The sequence below is a fragment of the Phyllostomus discolor genome, chromosome 3 (assembly GCF_004126475.2).
Source record: "Phyllostomus discolor isolate MPI-MPIP mPhyDis1 chromosome 3, mPhyDis1.pri.v3, whole genome shotgun sequence".
Lineage (NCBI taxonomy): Eukaryota > Metazoa > Chordata > Mammalia > Chiroptera > Phyllostomidae > Phyllostomus > Phyllostomus discolor.
In genome coordinates, this window is record NC_040905.2 from 141,747,723 (window position 1) to 141,764,574 (window position 16,852).

The 16,852-nt window shown below is 35.2% G+C and overlaps 1 protein-coding gene across 1 annotated transcript; it reads left to right on the forward strand.

The window, feature by feature from the left end:
- Positions 1-4,550: 4,550 nt before the first annotated feature.
- On the forward strand, positions 4,551-16,608 carry EQTN (equatorin). The gene is given in 6 exon segments (XM_028505121.2): positions 4,551-4,650; positions 7,975-8,061; positions 11,384-11,434; positions 12,645-12,704; positions 15,470-15,620; positions 16,273-16,608. Coding segments are annotated over 6 exon segments (630 nt in total). The 3' UTR covers positions 16,454-16,608.
- Positions 16,609-16,852: the final 244 nt, after the last annotated feature.

Sequence of the window (16,852 nt, forward strand, 5' to 3'; positions counted from 1 at the left end):
GCACCCGTATGATTCAGACATTGGAACATTTAAAGTTGTCCCGGAGGTTTCTAAGCCTCTCCTTATTTGTTTGTTTGTTTGTTTGTTTTTGTGGAGGGGGGCAATCCTTATTTCTTGGATGTTTATTTCTTCTGCTTCAAACCATTTATCTGAGTCCTGGTTTCCTTCCCATCACTGTTGGCTCCCTATACATTTTCCTTTATTTCACTTTGCATACTTACACTTCTTCCTCTATTTTGCAACCATACTCAACCATTTCTGTGACCATCCTGACTACCAGTGTTTCAAACTCCACATCTGATAAGTTGGCTATCTCTTCATTGCTTAGTTCTACTTTTGCAAGTTTGATCTGTTCTTTCATTTGGGCCCTATTTTTTTTCTCGGTGCGCCTGTTATGTAGTAAGGAACAGAGCCTTAGGAATTCACCAGGGCTGTGAAACCCATTGCTGCATTGTGGTTCTGCATGTGGGGGAGGGGTCCAAGAGGGAATAATGCTGTTTGCTTGGCTTTCGTCCGGCTTTCAGTCACTTCCTCCACTAACCACGAGCAAATTGGTCCCCTCTAGTGCTGATTCCTGGGTGGGTGGTTTGTGTACATTCCAGGACCCTGTGTGTCTCTCCAACAAAGTCTCCTGTGAGGATGGAAGTTTCTCCCACCACCACACACCCCACAGGTTTTTACAGTTAGAGGTTTTGAGGCTTTATTTCCCTGCGCTGGAACCTTGGGTTGTGCAGTCTGTCTTGCTCCTCAGTTGTTCCTCCTGGTTTATCCACATGCAAACATAGGACCACCCAGTCCACCAGCCTCTATTCACCCAACCTGCCAGCCACTGACTCACCCATCCTGATCCCCCAGCTGCCACCTTGCCAAAGTCCTCTACAACCTGACTGCCCATCTCTGCCCTTCCTACCAGTCTGGATGAATGTTTCTTCTTTAACTCCTTGGTTGTCAAACTTCCATACAGTCCAACTTTCTGGCAGTTCTGGTTATTTTTCGTTTTTAAAGTTGTTGTCGTCCTTCTTTTGATTGTATGAAGAGGGAAAGTGTATCTACCTATGTGTTCATCTTAGCCATGGACGAAAACTTTTCTAGCATTCATGATTATTTCATTTAGAGAATTTCCTAGAAGTGGAATTTCCAACTTAAAGCATGGGAACATTTTTTTAGGTTCTTGATACTCATTGTTCTATATTCATCTTCAGTTGTCCCTGACCCAGCCCTGGAACCAACCATTCACCAAGAATTCCTAGTTCCTTTTAGTGGAGAATAATAATCACATGCCAACATCTGGGAACTAGATATGTTCATTGAATTAGCATATCACCATCATCATGTCCTCCCAGTGGACAGAGAAGTAATTATTGTATGCACGCGTGTGTATGTGTATGTGATATGTGCATTTATATGCATACACACATTTACATCTGGTTACCTTTAATGTTAGGCCAACACTTGTTTACATATCTATAACTCTCTCCTTTGACAGTGAGAAACCAAGCTTCCATTATATTTAAGTATTTAAGTCCTCTCTGCTTCCCCTTATCCCTTTATGCTATTAGACTTCCTTCAAGTTCATTCTCTAATTCATCAGATATATAGAGACCAAGTTGGACATAATTTATTACATCCCAACAATGAACCTTTATTACACTGAAAAAACTTTCATGTCTTTTTAAATTTATGCTTTTTATTAAACCAATGCTTGTGTCAGTTTAGTTATAAATGTTCTCTAATACTGAGAGGCCATTCATCAATGCTAATTTAAATTAAGAAACTTAGTTGATCCTTTAATATCATAGACAGCAATATTAGTGATGGTGTCCATTTGATTTCTTGCCTTTATTGATTATTGTAGGTGTTATTATGAGAAATATATGGATAACATTATCTATATGAATGTCTTCTTTTGACTAAATAGTAGATAACTTTCTCAATCCCTATGTGAGGTAAAAAATGGGTTTCACTGAAAAAATTTGAAGCAAAACAAATATTTTATGTTTTATAAATAAACACCCCCAAAAAGGTAAGTTTCAAAAAAATTTTTCCTAAGGAATTGTAGTTTAAATAGCCCATGAACCAGAACTTGCAGGGCATTTGGATTGATCTTGGTGTCTCTGATGAGTTTTTAACAAACAGTTTCATTTCAGTTATCTAAAAATGCATATAATATTGCAATGCTCTGAAAACTAAAAAGTTCATTCTCATTCTACTGTCAAAAATATTAATTTTTTTTAATTTTCTGGCACTTCTGGTTGTTTATTATTTTTAATTGGTTGTTATCCTTTTGGTTGTGTGAAGAAGTGAAGTGTTTCTACCTACCTATGCCTCCATGTTGGCCAAAAGTGCCATAAAATCAAACTGCATGGAACTCCAACAACCAAGGAGTTAAAGAAACATTCACCCAGACTGGTGTGCTGAGACAAAGAAATATGGGCCAAATGAAAACATATCAAAACTCAAAAAAAAGAGCTAAGCAACAAGGAGCTAGGCAACCTGTCTAATGCAGAATTCAAAACATTGGTAATCAGGATGCTCACAGAAATGTTTGAGCTTGGTCACAAAATGAAGGAAGAAATGAAGACAACCCAAAGTTAAATAAAGCAAAATATACAGGGAACCAATAGCAAAGGGAAGGAAACCAGGTCTCAAATCAAAGATTTGAAACAAAAGGAAAAAATAAACATCCAAGAAATAAGAAGTCAAAAAAAAAATGAGAGGCTTAGGAACCTCTGGGACAACTTTAAATATTCCAACATCTGAATCATAGGGCTGCCAGAAGGAGAAGAGGAAGAGCAAGAAATTAAAAACTTATTTGAAAAAATAATGAAGGAAAACTTCTCCAATCTGATGAAGGAAATAGACTTCCAGGAAGTCCAGAAAGCTCACAGAGTCCCAAAGAAGTTGGACCCAAGGAAGCACACACCAAGGCACATCATAATTACATTACCCAAGATTAAAGAAAAGGAGAGAATCTTAAAAGCAGCAAGAGAAAAGGAGACAGTTACCTACAAAGAAGTTCCCATACGACTGTTAGCTGATTTCTCAAAGGAAAATTTGTAGGTCATAAGGGAATGGAAAGAAGTGTTCAAAATCATGAAAGGCAAGGACCTACATCCAATATTACTCTACCCAGAAAAGCTATCATTTAGAATGGGCAGATAAATTGCTTCCCAGATAAGATCAAGGTAAAGGAAGCCCTTATTATCATCATCTCCAAGCCCTTATTATATGAAATGTTAAAGGGACTTATCTAAGAAGAAGATAAAAAACTATAAACAGTAAAATGACAACAACTATCAACAACTGAACCCCCCAAAAAAACAAAAACAAAAACTAAGCAAACCACTAGAACAGGAAAAGAATCACAGAAATGGAGATCACATGGAGGGTTATTAGCAGGGAGGTTGAAGGGGGAGAATGTGGGGAGAAAAAGGTACAGGGAATAAGAAGCATAAATGATCAGTACGATATAGACAGGGGGAGGTTAAGAATAGTATAGGAAACAGAGAAGCCAAAGAACTTATATGTACAACCCATGGGCATGAACTAAGGGGGATGAATGCTAGAGGGTAGGTATGTGGTTCAGGACAGATGGGGGAAAAGGGGAGAAATAAATTGGGACAATTGTAAGAGCATAATCAATAAAATATGCTTTAAAAAAGAGTGAAAAAATGGTAGGTACAAAACAGACAGGGGAAGGTTAAGAATAGTATAGGAAATGTACAACACATGGACGTGAACTAAGGTGGGATGCTGATGGGATTTGCAAGGTGGAGGGGAATAAAAGGGAGAAAAAATGAGAACTCTAATAGCATAATTAATAACATATATTAAAAATTATTTTTTTAAATCTAGGAGACCTCAAGGATCATTTCATAAGTCATATAAATGTCTAACTCCCAAGTTGTGCATCTGAGAGCATTATAATATTGAATTATATATTGAAAAATAATTGAAAAATATTTTTTAATTAAATAAAACTCTGGAACCATGAAAACACATTTTTTAACTTTCAAAGAAAATTTATAATGGTTTATTTTTTAAACTAAAGGCCATGATAACACCAACAATAAAGCAGACATCTGCCTGAGTCACAAGCGTTTGGAAACTGCTCTCAGCATTCTTTCACGCTGGTGGTGATGTCACAATTTCCCAGCCGTTCCAGCAATTGCTGGACAACAGAAAGGCAACGCTGAAGAGACACAGTTCACTAGTGATCCTGTCATCCCAATGAATTTTATGTTATTTACTTTTTTATCTGGGGTATTTTCCTCAGGCATTAGTGGTATGGCTTCCAATAACAAAGGTGAGTAAGCATTTAAAGCTTTCACAGACATAACACAAGAAAGGTGACCCGTTGTCCTAGAAAACTGATATATAACAATCTTCTGTGGGATAACAAAGGAAATATGTAGAAATGTGGTATCATTTAGAATTGAAATCTCTGCCTCAAATTTTTTATGAAAAGAATGTGGTTAGAAAATCAAATAGTAAAAGAAGTGAACATGCACTGAATCTATGGTGTGTCATACTTTTTTTCAGAGTCCGATATGGTACCTATAATTGATGAAGAAAATAATGAGGAAGAAATTAAGGATAATGTTACTAATAATGAAAAAAATGACCATAATTTTACAGATACAAAACAATGTAAGTCTTTAAAGTGAATAGCAATACATATATAAAAGCTGATTATATTGGTTTGATTTAACTTTTTTAAAAAAACTATAATCATATTATTTTTTCTACTTCTTAAATAGTAATTTACCTTATAGATGTTTCAGTATGTGAAATGAAATTTTTATTTTCTGCAACTTTTTCATGACGTGTTATGAAGTTTTACAAGATTCTCTTGGTAATTGCCCATAGTCACCATAGGCTTCGTTATAGCATTATGGTCATTTATTCACATGCATAACAATTGACTTAATTCTGTGGCAAGTTAACCAAAATTTATTTGGAGTTGTATATGAATTTCCTAGGGCTGATAAACGAAGTAACACAAACGGGTGGCTCAAAGCTGCAGAAACTTATTCTCTCACAATTCCAGAGGCCAGAAATTCAGAATCAAAGTTTTTACTCCACCATGCTCTCTCCAAAGCCTTTAGGGGAGGGTCTTTCCTTGCCTCTTCCAGTTTCTGGTAGCTACAGGCATTCCTTGGCTGCAGCAGCAGAACTCCAATCTCCAACTCATTTTCATGCTGCATAACTCCTGTGTCTCTGTGTCCAAATTTCCCTCTTCTCCTAAAAATACCATTTATCTCAGATTAGGAGACCACCCTAATCCAGTGTGACTTCACCTTAACTAATTATATCTTAAGTGACCCTATTCCCAAATCAGGTCATATTCAAGGTTTGGGGGGTTAAGACTTCAGCATATGTTGTGGAGGATGGAGAGACAAATTTCAACCCATAACAAGATGACTTTGAGGTGTGTGGGAGGACTATTAAAGTTCATTCACCCTCCTCATATAGGTTTTCTTTCCATGTTCTTATAAGGTCTACCATTCTAAAAAGTGAAAATTTAATGAGAAACTCTTGTTAAAATTATTTTAAATTAAGATTAAATCTAGTTATTCTGGGTTCTTTATTAACATTAATCAAAGAAAAATTAGAAATACATATACACTCAAGTCCTTTGAAAACTATAGTCGATTTGTATTTTTTGGATGAATTGTTATCCCTTTTTTATATGTGGAAATAAACAACTCTGGTGCTCAGAGAGGTCAATGCCCAGGTTTCATAGATATCAAGAAGGCAGACAGGAGTGGTGTTGAATTGGGCTGTCTCTACTGTGTGCCAAACTGCAATCATTTCCTTTTCAGGGAAAAACTCTATTTGAAGTAACTAGAGGGTAAATAAATCAATAGATTGGTGGTTACTTTGATTAAAGAAAAAATATTTCTTACACACACACATATTTATATAAAAATATAAATGGGCCCTGGCTGGTGTGGCTCAGTGGATTGAGCACTGCTCTGTGAACCAAAAGGTCACAGTTTCGATTCCCAGTCAGGGCACATGCCTGGGTTGCCAGCCAGGTCTCCAGTAGGGGGTGCGAGAGAGGCAACCACAAATTGATGTTTCTCTCCCTCTGTCTCCTTCCTTTCCCCTCTCTCTAAAAATAAATAAATAAAATTTAAAAATATATATAAAAATTAATACCAGCATTTAAAAAAACATAAATGGAATCATAGTAAAGAATTGTATTATGACTGACTCTTCTCATTTCACAACTCTGGAGTTCTTTCCACATCTACCTCATTATTTTTAATGGACATATAATATTGCATAAAGTGATGTTCCATAATTTATCCACTGTCTTATAAAGAATTAAATTATGGGAAGCTTCTTCCTTGAATGCTCTTCTCATATACCCTCGGGTATATCTCTTTTTGGATATGTCAAATTTTGGGATTGCTGAACAAAGAATAAATCCTTTAAAATATTGATAGATATCACCAAATTATACCTACCAATTTGCATCCCCCAAGAATGCTCCATAATCTCACCTGCAATAAATACTGTTAATGATATTTTGTGAAGAAGTGAGAAATTTCATTAGTGGTTTTAATTTGGACCCCAATTATTTGTGCAGTTGAATATTTTTCTCTGTACTTATTGGGCATTTAATTTCTATTTCTGTGGTTTGTCTGTTTTTATCTTTGGCCCATTTTGCTATTAGATTGTATTTTCATTTATATGTAGGGGCTCCTTTATATTTGGTATATTAATCTTTATGGTAAAAGTAACAAGTATCTTTTTCCCAGGCTATTGCTTATATTTAAACCTGTTTTGGTATCTTAGTCACACAGAAAATTTTAAACTTTATAAAATCAATTTTTTATTAATTCCTCTATAACTTCTATATTTTGTATCATGCTTAGAAAAGCCTTAATCAATTACATATTACATTATTTTCCTACTTTTTTGTTTTATATTTTAACTCTTAACTTAAATCCATTTTTATATATGGCATAAAATGTTTTTTTTTTAAGGAGAATCACCAAATGTCAAACATCAATTCCCTACGATGCAAAATTGACACTTAATATAATCTAAATTCTCATTTGAAATTCAGTCAATTGCTACCTTTATGTTTCTTTGTTCTGTCATTCCTTGCAAAAATACCACATGAATAGTAGGCTGAAATTTTCTTTTTTTTCTCCATAGATCTAGCTCAAAAACTTCTTAAAAAATTATGATACATTAACAACACAGTTGTATGTGTGTGTGTGTGTGTGTGTTCTGAGAGTAATACTTATATACATATGTTTTGAATACATATACATATATACATTCATGTATATATAAAATTTTCTGTCATTTTATGAGATTTTGGAAAAAGGATATATATATATATATATATATATATATATAGTCAGCCATCTTTTTCTCATTTATTTGACTCTGGTTAGGTGAATATGCCCATTAATTTTGAATTATAATCAACCTCACTGACAACTCTTAAGAGCAGGATCCTTTATGTACATATTTAAATGTGAATGTACATAGGAAACCTTGGTTGTATTGAAAATATATGCTTTAAGCTGAACTGTTCCATAGTTTAACAAGATTCAAGGGCAAATGAATGCTTCTTACTTGGCTTTTTGATAATGTGAATTCATTATCAAATGTAGATGTGAAAATATTACACATCTACAAATATACTTCAGAACTAATTTTGCACTTCAATATGTTTTTCCATAAATTCCCCAATAATTTCTTCTCAGAAAGTCATTAGCAAAAAGATACTAATTTAGCTCTTTTCTTCATGAATTGTGTTTTTAACCTTTGTCCTACTTCCTTATTTTATATATGAAGGATGTCCCAAATACCTTATTATTCTTTTCCTGCAATTAGTCATTGCATATGTTTTGTTTTATTTTGTTTTAAATCAGATGGAGAAAAATGTAAAAGAATAAAAGGTGTAAACTTAGCTAGCAGCTGCAAACTTTTGTCTTATGATTTTAGATGTGTTCACAACACGAACTCCAAATGGCACCCAGTCTGAAATATCTGTGAAAGCAACAACTGATCTGAGGTTTGCTGTAAGAAACTGTAAGTACTGAAATGCAACACTGAAAATATGAAAAGCCCTTAAAGCAAGATTTCAAAACAGCAATACAGATTATTGCATAGAAAAAAGATTTTAAGAGGAGCTAATGTCAGAAGTCTTAGTTCCTAAATAAGGAGACTCCATGTCTATTGTACTGATAAATTCAGAAGGCAAGGAGGTTCTTACATTTCTTAGGCTCATATTTTTGGTTTGCATGAAAATAAAACTTAACTAAATTTAGGACTAAAAAAATTATATGTCTCTCTTAGACACATATTGTTACTGCTCTCTACTTTATACGCTCAGCCCCAAATGTTATTTCCTTTTTTTACCTTTCCACCAAGCATAACTACTTGATAGCTGAATTTGGAGGCCAGTAAAAGTCTCCAAAATACATATAACACATCTTTTACCTTGGCGTGTTTCTGGCAATGGAGATTTTAATTGGTAAAAGACAGACTCAGTAAGCCTAATTATTAGTACAGCTACTTGATAATAATGGAATATTTTGAGCAATTTCAAACACTGGGACATTTCAAGGGCATACATTAATTAGACAGGTAACTCATGGGAATTTTGCTTGTACAAGCAAACATCTTGAGTTGTTTGGGACAAGACATAAAGAGTCTGTTTAAGAAACACACCATCTCCTTAGGAGATGGATTTTTGAGGACCCATGGAAATTATTCCCAAACCCTAACTTCTATTCCCACAGTTCATGTCCCCAAAGGATTGTCAGAGAAAGTTGGATTGGGATCCGTTGCTGCCATGTTAAATGGGGCTCTGACAGTGGGAGACACGCTGATGTGGATGGGACATTCTAGAGGAGGAAGCCCCCAAGGAGAGTGGAATCTCCAGAATAATTATGAATAACAATTCCTTCAGTCCCTGAAATTCTGAGGGAAAGTAGCTGAAGCAATCCAGACAGTCTTCCCCAATATGGCATAAGAGGACTGCATGAAGAACCTAAGGATTTCTGACCAATTGTTCTAGTCCTGCCTGAGTTGATGTCAACTCTGGTAACATTCTCTTGTCCACCCTTTCATGCTGTAGTTTCGTGGGTAGACTCGGTCTGAATTCACTCTGCCTCCCCGTTGAACTCTGCCTCTGGTGGGATTGCCTGTACTGCATATGGGACATTGTTGAACCCTGTAATAAGCAAAGTTAACTGAAATTACAGGCCAGTTTCATGGGGGGAAATATGGTCCTCCAGTCACAGCTGTCCCCAGATACTCTTTCACTGACATACCTCCAGATGGACACATTACAGACTGAAATACGTACTAAATCAGGCCTGAAGATCCTCGACTTGTGGTCCCAAATCCTTATTTCCAAAACCCTGTTTTGGGTAGTAAACACGAATATGTTTCCAATTCACATGGAAACTGATGTTGCCTCCTTTTTCTTGTCTTTACACTGACAGCAACCAAACTGTCCTGGGCTGACAGTATCATTTGAAGGTCTGTGCAGGGACAGTCGGAGACCAAGTATCTAACCCAATGAGTCTTTCTTACCTCCAAGGGGAGCTTGTCCCCCACCAATCCCGGCTTTTCCTCTTTCTTGCATATATTATAGGCATATGAATCGTACCTCAGACAAAAACTTTATTTTTTCTTTAACCTCCTTTATCTCAAAAAATTGTCAACATCTTTCTGTTTTTTTTTCTCCTTTTCTTTATTCCACTTTTTAGCTTAAATACATGCCAAATAATAAATGTTGAGTCCATATTTCTACGTGCTGATAATCCATTATCCCTTTTCCTAGATAAACTCGTCAATGAAACAACTACACCACCTTCTGGAAAATCCAGTGAAGATCACTCTGAAAGCACATTTCAAAGTATTAAAGTTTCTACACTGTAGTCATACCTGGAGCATATCATAATATGAGTAATAATTTAAGTTGTTTCACTACTCTGAGTAGTTCATAACGTAATTGCATGCTTAAAGAACTTGTACTGCTACAATTTAAAATCACTCTAAAATCTTTTAAACTGAAAATTTAAGGGTCAATTTTCAGATTATATGACAAGGCATACAAAGTAAGCTCTTTTTATGATATAATTTTATTTTAATAAAATGTATTTGATTTATACTTACACCTATAGTTAACATAAATATAGGTGTAAATTTATTTTATATAAATATGTAATACATTATAATATAACTTTTAATAATTACATAAAAATTTCTACCTGCTTGAGGAATAAACTTTTTTCTGCATGAGTCAATTATTAGTGTTTCCGAAGATTATTTGGGGTGGGGGGTGGGAGTGAGAGATTGCAAAATCAGAATCATCATTTGACTTTCCTGCCAAGAGTATTGTTCCTTATAAGGTATTTATGAAACCATAGCAACCCAGGATGGCTTGAATGAGTGGTGTAATTGAGGACAATGAACATGTTGTTACATGAAATTCTATTTTCTCCAGTTCATGCAATACAAGTATGTTCCCAATATGATTACTGTAAATTCATTTGCATCTTTAATGCTACTAAAAATAAAAATAAAAACCTATTCAGTGTCTTTGACATATTTAAAAATAGAAATCTGATCATCCTGGTATCTATCTCCCTTCTTTAATATCTAGTAATTTACACTCAAGTTTTAATTTACTAAAAGTAAATGAAGAAAAAAAGGATAAAGAACCCTCTGAGAAAAAATATTCAAAAATTTAAAGTTAAACACTGTGGACATGCCTAGAGCATATCATTACATGAGTAAAAATATAAGTCTCACTACTTAAATATGGGGTTACGCTCTAACTTCTAACTAGGCATTCAAATCTGAAATGACCTGCATTAAAGAACTTTTCACACTCATCTCTGGTCACATGCCCCATCCACATTCTTCCTTCCTGACCACCAGAAGTTTAAGAGCTTACGCATCCTGCTCATGATTTTGAGTTTGCTCACAGTGGAACGACCACTGTTTCCCCTTGTTGCCTGGCAAACAATTACTAGTCCTATGCACCTGTACTGAAGCATCATCTCCCTTCTGAAGGGTATCCAACTTTTGCAAGTTGATTTTGCTCCCTCCATGCATACTGCCTGTGTGTTCCCTTCAAAGCCCTCATTATCCTGCAACATAATTTACAGTGATTCTTACTGCTTTCAAAGTCGAGAGTGTTCCTTGAGTGCTAAGACTGTCTTGTTCATTTCTGTAACTTCAGTACCAACCATAGGGTCTGGCACATAGTAGAAGCTCAAGGTTTAACTATTAAATGCCTAAACTAACAAATGAGTGAATGAATGTTCTATCACAAATTTACTAAAGCCAAATTACCTTATTTTGTCATCCTGTTCTATTTTGTTTTTTTAAACAGAATCAACCCAGGGTCCAAATGAGCCTGCATTTTGGACAATGTTAGCTAAAGGTAAACTCATAGTAGTTAGGTAACTGGGAAAATGTTTTGTTGTACTAAAGTCTTATGTAAAAAAGCCAAGATCTGTGTCAATAGTTCTAATACTAGCAATTAATGTCAACATTTTGCTGCCATCATGGCATGTAATAACAAAAGCAGAACAAATCCAGAATGTCAATCAAGTGCTTTGCTTCTAATTCTCCCCCAACTAGTTTTATGTCTCTACAGCTTATCAGTTTACAATCAATTTATTTATAATTAAAAATTTTAAATAAGGATCTTGCCCAATATAGTCCCTCTTTGTGTTTGGAGCACAAAAGCACATGGAAATGCAGGAATAAAGGCAAAGTACATATCAAAACAGATGCAAGCATAAAATTAATGTATGTATCATAAATATACAAGCATACATTATAAATGTAATGTGAATATCATATGTGTATATGCACAACATACGTATACGTAAATGTAATGTAAACACATGTATAAATGTAATATCACACATATATATGCATGTATTACAAATGTAAAATATATACCATATCCAGTTGACTTTCATTATTTGCACATTCTGTATTTGGAAATTTACCAACACCTAAGGTTTATTTGTAGCCCCCCAAATTAATACCTGAAGCACTTTCCAAGTTACATGCAGACATGCTCAGAGCAGCCAAACATTTTAATTGCCTATTACTAACATTTGCAGCTGAGGTAGAAAAGGCAACATTCTGCCTTCTTTTTTTTCAGTTCTCATATTGTAAATAAGTGTCATTTTTGTGATCTATTTAGTGCTACATGTATTTTCTGTTGATGGTATTACTCTTTAAAATGTCCCCTAAGTGTGGCGTTAGATGCTAGTTAGTGTTTCATAGCACAAGACAGCTGTGATGTATGCACCTCATGGAGAAAGTGTGTGTCAGGTGAGCTTTATTTAGGCGGAAGCTAGAGTGCTTGTTGGCTGTGAGTGCAATTTAATGGATCAGCAATATATTCTGAAATAAAATATCTTTAAACATAAGCACACATAAAACAAGGTTTTGTATTGATTGTTTGATGAAAATGTTGTGACTTCACAGGAACCCGACTAACCCTCTATTTCCCCTGGGGTTATAAAAACATCTACCATAAATAATGAGAGTAAACTGTATATATTATACACACACACACACAATTTTAGTAAGTGAATTTTGTTTACCATAACACCAATTTATTGTTTTAACAGCTTTAAATGGAACAAAGGGGAGTGAAGAAGCAAAAGATCAATTATTTCAACCAGTTCCAAGTAAGAACAAAATACTTCAATTAAATGAGAACATAAATACTTGCACACAGGGTAGTGTCTGCACGGTGACACTGTGTTTCTGGTAAGGCGTATGTGCATGGGCAGGGCGGTGGCTGACTGAAGCAGAGGACATTTACCATTTTAGGAAAGTTATGGTTGTTAAGCCTGTTCTCCGGTTACCATATTGCATTCCACTATTTCTGTCTTCCTGTTTTATAACTTATGTTCCTGAAACAGATGGACCAAATAGAGGAGTGGGCAAGTGAATAAAATATAGAATACAATTTGTTTCTTTAATTGATAGACTCTGTATTTAGAGTAGTTTTAGGTTTTCAGGAAAACTGAGCAGAAATTAAAGAGAGTTCTCATATATTCCCTGTGCTCAGTTTCCCCTTATTACCACCTTACACTGGTGTGGTTCAGTATTTATAATTTGTGGACCAATATTAATACTGTATTATTAACTAAAGTTCACAATTTACATTAGGGTCCACTTTTTGTGTTATACAAATGTGTTTTTTTAAATTTTTTATTGTTGCTCAATTACAGATTTTATTTTTTTATTGTTGTTCAATTCCACTCAAACCTATGGGTTTTGATTAATGGAAATATCATGTGTTCACCACTGTAGTATCACAAAGAACAGCATTCCTGCCCTAAAAACCCTCTGAGCTCCCTTAATCCTTCTATTCCTCAGCCCTGCTTCTGGCAACTACTGAAATTTTCATGTCTCCATAGTTTTGCCTTTCCCAGAATGTCATATATTTGGGAATACATATACATTATGTAGCCTTTTCAGACTGGCTTCTTTTGCTTAGTGATATGCATGTAAGATCCCTCTATAGATTCCCATGGCTTGGTAGTTCATGTCTTTTCACCACTGAATAATATTCCACTGTATGGAGAGGTACCAGTTTATCTAGTCACCTGCTAGAGGTCATTTGATTGCTTCCAAGTTTCAGCAATATAAATACATCTATAAACATTCAGATGTAGGTTTTGTGAGGACACAAATTTTCAACTCATTTGAAATAACCAAGGATTGTACTGGCTGGATTGTATAGTAAGACTCTGTTTAGCTTTGTAAGAAACAACCGAACTGTCTTCCAAAGTGGCTACACTGTGTTGCATTCTAGCCAGCAATGAATGAGAGAATTCCTGCTGCTGAATGCAAAAATCTTCATTAATGGATTAATCATATTTATATGCGTGAAAGAACTCCTGATCTGGACGGAAATTTCATGACAAGGTAATATATCACTTTTCCTCAAACCTCTGTTTTGCAAATAAACCACTGAGAAAGAAACAGCCTCTGGTGCTGCATGGAAGGCCTGGCCCATCAGTTCGGCGCTGTATTACTTGACATGGGCCGCCGCCACGTGCCTTGCAGAGCTTCAAAAAAGGGGAGCGAGACATCTTTGTCTTAGGAGAGCTAGACATGGAATGACAGATCCTGGGACACTTGAGAAAAATTTTGTCTTTTTAAGTAATTAAATTGAGCATAATTGATTTTTAATCGCATAGCCAGTGCTTTACATACATTATTATGTTAATCCTTACAGCAGCTCCATGAATTTGGTATTTTCTCCATTTTACAGGTGAGAAAACCATGGCTTACAGAGAGACCCTGTTCAAACTTGCCATTAGAGTTTTCATAATTTCCAGTGGGAAGAAATCCCAAATCCTTCTCTGGTTTTGCCCATCACCTCAACAAACATGTGTTCTTTCCAAAACCTTTTTAAAAAGTCGCAAAGCAATTCAGGAGAACAGCCCATTTTAACATAATTTGCTTATTCCCAAAATAATCTGCCTCAAAGTCAAGATGATATTCTTTGACAACTGTACACAATTCACTCCACTTTAACAATTACTTTTTTAAAAATCAGAATACAGACCTGGGAGCTTGTCATTGCTTATTACCAAAAATAGCATTGCCTAGAAGAAAAGGAACGCCTTGAAACTCTTCAAGGATGTTGGGGGAGAGGGGAGAAATATTAACATGATCATTTAAAGTATTTAAAACTATCATTAAATAAATGTCCATTAAGTCTGACATATATTTTTAAAATATAAAGTTTGACAGTAAAGATATATTTTCATTAATAGATTTCACAAAAAGACTTTTGACATCTCGATCCACACATAATTTTTATTATATAACTTATTTTAGAAAGTTAAATAAGTTTTAGTTTCTTCCTTTAACATCAAGTACATGAGGTTTGATCTCAGTAATAAAATGGCAAGTTCAGTTCTTCAGTCTCATGGAGAAAGCATCTGATACACCATCATATCAGCTTAAAAGAAATCAATGCATTTCCCAAGAGTCTAATTGTATCTTTCTCTCTTGAACAATGTGCATAAATTCACATTTTTAATAGTAATCTCTTTAGAGTTTTGAACTGGTTTTTATTAGGGAGGAAGTCTGCTACATACACATATTGGTAACCTGTGTTTGAAACTAGATTTTGCTACCTAATAGCTCTGTGTCATGGGAAAATCCATAACCTTCTGTGAATTTGTAAACTGAAGCTGAGGACAGTTTTTACAAGGTTGCTGTGAAAGTTAAACTAAATAAGGTACTTCGCTGCAGCAGGTAACCTAGATTCTTCTTCTTTGCATTGCCTATGGGTAGGGGAGTGAGCAGTGAGTACTCAAGAGGGTGAGGGCCTTTCTGCATTGGGTTTGCAACCCTTATTCCTCCAGAAAAAACATGCTGGACAAACACAATTACTCTTTTTCATTGCATTGTCTTTCTTTCCTCTTAGGCTCTGATTTTAATGCTACAAATGAAGAGGAAGTGGTAGGGCCGCAGGATAACAAGTTAAAATTAATGCTGGGCATTTCATTGATGACCCTCTGCCTTTTTGTCATCCTCCTGGCAGTATCTAGTTCCCTGCTATACAAACTGAAAACAAGGTAAGTCTACAGACCTCTGGAGTCTCTACAACATACATGGTCTTACCCATGTCTCTGACTGTCAGGAAAACATAACTTTCAAATTTATCTAGAAGGCATTCAGTTGGCTCCATTTCCCCTATTCAGAAAGAAAAATACACTGTCTCTTACAGAATATCCCTCTTGAACATTTCCTAATATTTTAAATAATCATCTAGATACAGGAGTACAATCTTTTGGTGTCTCTGGGCCACACAGTAAACACATAATTTTGACACATAATCACAAATAAACTCAGTGTTGTAAATAAATTTACAATTTTGTGTTGGGCCTCATTCACAGCCATCTTGGGACACATGCGGCCCTCAGGCTGCCTACTGGACACCCCTGATTCTAGAACAAGAAATCGCCCTAATCAACTGGAAAGAATATAGAGAATCTGGATATGCATCCTTTTTTCATAGCCTTGAACAAAAGGGCTAATCTTTCTCAGTCTCAGTAGCACATCTGCTTAGGGTCTAACAGTTTTCATTCATTTACATAGTATTATACCAAGTAACTGATATATTGGACAGAATTCATACACTGTTTTAATTTTTGTGATGTTTTTTGGGGTTGTGCTGCAAACATACACAATCTAAAACAATTCTTGACATATGTTTTCATTTTTCAGTTTTATAAAGAAGCGTGAACGCGAGTACACCATCAACCCACAGCTGGCAAACCTGTCCTATTTTCACCCAGCAGAAGGCGTATCAGATTCATCTTTTTCTAGGAGTGGTGACAGCAGCACAGTTTTGGGCACAAAATCTAAAACAATGGATGCGATTTCCACAGTCTCAGAGGAAGACTGAGCTTTCAGAGTGAGGAAGTCACCATTGATGAATAGGGAACTTTAATTTTTTGTCATTAAAAAAAGTATCTTTCTTTGTGAATCATATTAATGGCATGATTTGGAAACTGCTGAGGCATTTGCATTTTTCTGGTGTCTTGAAGAGAGGACATATTCAATAAAATTCATCTATAAAAATTATTGAATGGAAAAATAAAATAATTTAAAGTGTGGAAAACTCATCAGGTAAAAATAATCCTAGAAAGTGACTTATGAATAGTATTAAGCCTAGGTTGTTTCATTTTTAAATGTGACCATAATAAATATTTATCTTTTACCTTACTCGAAGGCATTTTGAGGACTTTCAGGGTGATCACCACAACTTAACACACCTTCCCACCACCAAAACAAAAAGAATACA